The following is a 5115-nucleotide window of genomic DNA, read 5'->3' as shown; positions in this document are numbered from 1 at the left end:
GTTAGATCCTGGGGTCAAAATAAAATCAGGCCTGAAGCAGCTCCTGGGTCAAAATGCAACAGACAACATGTGAATAAATGTGAAGTCAACTGGAAGAAGATTCATGACAAGAGTGACTTCTAGTCTTTATTCAGGCAGGTGATCAGAATATATGTGACAGAACTTCTGCATTCGAGAATTCCATCGTTTCCATGGTGCACCATGTGGCATTTTTTGATGCATCCAGGGAGCTTATATAAAGGCTGCAACATTCTGAAATGTCAGAAAACAACTTTTTCACCTGCTCTTGGACTCGGATCGACCTGTTCGAAGATCAGCTACGGAAAGCAAAAACTTGAAGACAAACTTTTGGAAAGCAAAGACCTGAAGAGGAAACTTTGGAGAACGAACCACCTGAGGAGGAAACCTTTGGAAACCAAAGACCTGAAGAGGAAACTTCGGAGGAGGAAGACCTGAAGAGGAAACCTTCGGCCAAAGAACACCTGAAGAAGAAGACATTTGTAAACCGACTCTTGTTGGATCCTTGAATCAAGGCTACTTGAAGACCTGGAAATGGACTTCAGACTCGTGGACATCGAGGGACCTGTGGGAGCTGCCCCGGAGGTGCACCGTGACGCTGCTGGTAAGATTATTATTATTATTATCAGATTATTATTAAAGTAGCTTTTTAGTGATGGAATTATGTGATTTGTCCCTCTGAAATCTTTAATACTGTGTCAGTGTCGTAATCAGTGTGACAGATTGAGTGATTAACAGTTATTGGGTGTTTTTTTTCCGTGTAAAATGATTATTTCATTGTAAAATTGTATTCATTTTTTCGGGAGAGGGTTAATCTAATTTATTAATCTTTGGCGTCATGATTCTGAAACTCTGTTATTTTGGTTTAAGAGCATCACAGTTGCTAAAAATTCACATGAATATTTTGTAAAAGAAAAAAATTCTCTTACGTAGTTATAACAGACTGCAAATGCGCTACCGTCTCCATTCAGTCACATCAAATAAACTCATACATGTGGAGAATAAGTTGTTCTAATCGACTAGTTTGGTAGTTTTTTGTGCTATTTTACTTGTAATGGATCTTTGTTGCTGGTTGGTTTATTTGGCCAATCAGAATTCAAAACACAAGTAGAAAGAGTCGTGCGTAAATGCGCGCAGAGGAGCCATAAGTGGATCTCAGGACTTGTAGTTTGCGGTTGTAGTTTCGAGGTTGGTTGAAAACTGTCAGCATGAGAGTTAAGAAATGACAAAGTGAATTACTTTGGTTTCTACTGCTGATGTGACTAATTATCTGATGTACACAGACTAATATAGATGCAGTTAACATGCTACTTATCTGAGTGAGGACTCTTAAAAACATTCAAGGAGAACAGATGTTGCTGTTTTTGAGGAGAAAAATTCACTCAGGAAACATTCAGTTTATTTCGGATTTCATGAATGTGTGATAATGAACTGAACCAGCTGCACTAATAATAATTAGTAATACAATGTGACTTCATTGTTGCCTGTTGCCATGTTTTGGTTGTAACAGTAGTGATTAGAGAGGCAAAGTACTGCCTTTTGTTGTGTTGTGTTGTTCTGTGACATGTTCTGTGTTGGGTTGTATTGTGTTGTACTGCACATTGTGTTGTATTGAATTATATTGTGTATCATCGTGCTATAATGTGGTTTGTTATGCAGTATTGTGTTGTGTTCTGTGTTGTGTTGTACTCTGTTACACTGTACTATGTTGTGCTATCTGTCCTGTGTTATTCAGAATTGTGTTGTACTGCATAGTGTCGTATTGTACTATGTTGTTTTGTAGTGTGTTGTGCTGTCCTGCTTTGTGTTGTACCGTGTTGGGTTGTGCTGCATTGTGCTGTGCTGTATTGTACTGCTTTCAGTTGTATATCATTGTCTTGGGGAGTTATTTGTGTTGCCCCATGTTGTACTTTGTTGTTTTGTTGTATGTTGTGTAGTATTTTGCTGTTTTGTGTTGCACTGTGTTGTGTTGAGTTGTGTTGTACTTTACTCTGCTGTGATGTGTTGTACTGTGGTGTGTTGTGTTTACTTTGTTGTGTTGAAGTGTGTGCTTACCATCACCATAACTGATTTAATGAGCAATTTCCAGTTCTGCTGTAGTGGTTGTGTGAACTTAGACTTGCATGGTTTAATCTCTGAGACAAACAAATGTAGCTGAGCTTGGTCCTGACTTGGTCCTGATATCTAACGATGCTAGAAGTACTAACATGACCTTATTTCCTCTCAGGGTTTGTGGACTACGTCGTGGAGCGTCCCGCCAACGGCCTCCCGGAGCTCATCTGGATCATTGATGATGACGACCGCATCGTCGTCTTCAATGATTCGGATGAGTCTTCCGAGGAAGAAGACTCGGAAGACGACTGGAGCACCAGCGAAGACTCCGGCTACGGCAGCCTGGACGAGGATGAAGAAGACCCGGAGGACGGCGAAGAAGAGGACATCCGACCTCGCTCCCCCCTGGTCCAGCGGCTCCCCCCTCCTGCTGGTGCTCCAGTCATCGCTGCTCCCGCTGCTCCCCCACAGGAGGACCTTGCTCTCCACATCATCTCCTTCCCAAAGAGGCCCTGGGAGGAGAGCGATGTGGAGGCACAGGTAGGTACGAAGAGGCAGCGGACCAGTGAAGAGGACAACCAGCAGCCAGGACCATCTACATCCGGTGCCACAAACCACAGCGCGTCCGGTCCCTCCACGTCAGGCCTGAGCTCCTCTGTGACCAGTGGAAACTGGTTCAGGCCTTTTTGGAGTCCAGATGATAGTGACTCCGATTAGTCCTGAAACTGGTGGAAGCTCTGAGCAGAGAAGTTCCAGCTGACAGGCAGCTCCCACTTCTTACTGCAGGGATTGGAAAAAAAAAAAAAAACAAGAAAAAAAAAGAAAAAAAAGAAAGAAAAAAAAGAAAAAAAAAAAAAAACCATCAAGATCCCTGAACCTAATAGTAAAAATCCTCCTTCACATGTCTTAGCGTCATCAGATAATGTGGGAGGAACGGTAGGTATGAGCACCTGACAAATACAGGTGTGTTTGTTCTTCTTTATCGGAGGTAAGTATAATTACAATCGCACATATTTTCATTTTCAAGTATTATCCATGTTACTAACGTTATTTCTTTCATGTCGCTGCTTTCATCAAATTAAGGTAAGTTTTTACTTCAAATGAAGCACTTATTAAGGATTTAATATCTGTTCCTGATCATTTATAATTGAAGCATTTTACTGACATTTGCACTTTCTGTTTTGTTTCATCATCCATCATCCAGGAGTTCTCTGAACAGAGCTCCTGGATGATGGACAGAGAAGACCGGACCGACCAGACCAGAAGGATGGATGACCAGGAACCAACTGGAGAGAGGAGGAGTGTTTTCAGTCAGCTGACTAAGTGAGTCCTCACAAGACTACAAAAGTACCAACAGGGATATAAAGTGGTGATGGGCTGAAGTTACCTTTCTGTATGTTGATGTGAACTGATGGAGACTGGAACTGTCCTACACCTATATCACATTTATTGATGGTTTCATGTCTATTAAAGAAGCACTAATAATTCTTAGAGGTTTAATCCAACAGTTCAGCAGTTACCAGAGAGTCAAAGGTTGATTTTTGTGTCCTGTTTTTCTGTTTCCCAGGTCAGCGCTCCACTTCAGACGCCCCTGCCTCCAACAGCACCCTCTCCAGCCACTGAGGGGCGTCCTGACTCTGCCTGCACAGAACTAGTTTTCATCATGTGCTGGTTCTGTGCTGGTGGGTTTAGGAAGCTCCTCACAAAGCAACAAATGAAGACAGAAGAAGCTGCCACCTGTTTGTCTCTGAGCTCAGACAGCGAGACAGAGAAGATGATGTTTACTGCTTAGGAAGAAACATCACAAGTAGTTAGCTTTGTTCATGTTTATTGTAAAAAAATGTATGAATATTTTTGCTATGATCCAACATAACATGACATGAGAACTTAGAAGATAAACATTGTCTAAAGTAAGATTTATTAGTTTAATGAAAATGTTAAAAAAAAAAAAAACAACTTCAATGTAATGTAAAAAAAAATGTGTTAAGTGTCTAATGTAGCAAATTTTAGATAAAGTTTCAAATTATTTTTTGATAGGATCCAAATTTATTAGCCTGAAATCAATAATTGTTAATGTAAAAATTAAAAAACTGTTATTGTTTATTCTAACACATTTAGGTTCATCTTTACAAACCATTTTTATGATGAAATTTTATGAACATGACATTAGAACTCTTTACATATTTACTTTGTTTATTGTTATATTTAAAATTGTTGATGTTTGCTGCAAATAAAATTTAAAGCTATGCTTTTAACATTTTTGATATTGTCATAATTATTAGCATAACATCAAAACTTATGATATAAATATTGTAAAAATATAACAGCTGTTTTTAACTGTTTATAATGATGAGAACTTCTTTGAAATACTGTCAATAGTGGATGTTTTATTGTAAAAAAGTTGTTCTTTTAAAAATGTGTATTGAAAATAAAAGTCGCCTTTAGTAACATTTTGTTTTGATCTTACTGTATTAATGTGACCAATACTTGTTTAATAAATATTATAAAAAGTAAGATTTACTTCGGTGATTTTTTTGTAAAAAGTGACTGAGATATTTCAGTTTTGATGTTTAATAAATGTGCAAAAATCTCTATAAAGAAGTTTTACTCTTTGTCATTTTGTCATTTTGGGTTATTGATGATAGATTGATGGAGAAAATTTGTATTCATTTAGAATAAAACAAAATGTTTGTTTGAAGGGTCTGAATACTTTCCAAAGCGACTCCATAATTGTGTTGTTCATGTTTCTCACTGTTTGGTTACAACTTGACTGGTTTATTGTTAAGTCAGATAATTGGAGTGTTTTCTGTGAGATCGTCCACCTTCACTGATGGTGGATCAACGTGGAGCTTCTTCAACACTGAAACAGACACACAAGAGTCACGTGTGTTTTAACAATCAGCTGCACTGAGATATTTTAAAAGAGAAGCAATTTGATGACATTTTCAAATCACTTGACATGAACACAGTTAAAAATTCTTCACAGAGTTCAGAATATGATGTATTCTGTGTATATCTGAATGTCTTTCTAAACATTCTTGGACA

General features: G+C 38.4%; 1 protein-coding gene across 1 annotated transcript; it reads left to right on the top strand.

Annotated features, from left to right (window-relative positions):
* The first annotated feature begins 326 nt into the window (after positions 1-326).
* On the top strand, positions 327-3676 carry LOC111585171 (uncharacterized). Its single transcript, XM_023294577.3, has 2 exons — positions 327-622; positions 2246-3676. Exons 1-2 carry the CDS (start codon positions 553-555, stop codon positions 2785-2787), a joined length of 612 nt encoding a protein of 203 aa, XP_023150345.2. The 5' UTR covers positions 327-552; the 3' UTR covers positions 2788-3676.
* Positions 3677-5115: the final 1439 nt, after the last annotated feature.

This window comes from Amphiprion ocellaris, chromosome 11 (assembly GCF_022539595.1).
Source record: "Amphiprion ocellaris isolate individual 3 ecotype Okinawa chromosome 11, ASM2253959v1, whole genome shotgun sequence".
NCBI lineage: Eukaryota > Metazoa > Chordata > Actinopteri > Pomacentridae > Amphiprion > Amphiprion ocellaris.
Note: the sequence above shows the minus strand (reverse complement) of the source record. Positions and strands in the feature narration are given on the sequence as shown.

Bases quoted from the DNA above. Each gene is read 5' to 3' on its own strand.
- LOC111585171 (XM_023294577.3), top strand. From the start codon at position 553: ATGGACTTCAGACTCGTGGACATCGAGGGACCTGTGGGAGCTGCCCCG. The intron at 623-2,245 runs GTAAGATTATTA...ATTTCCTCTCAG, and splicing joins GGTGCACCGTGACGCTGCTG to GGTTTGTGGACTACGTCGTG.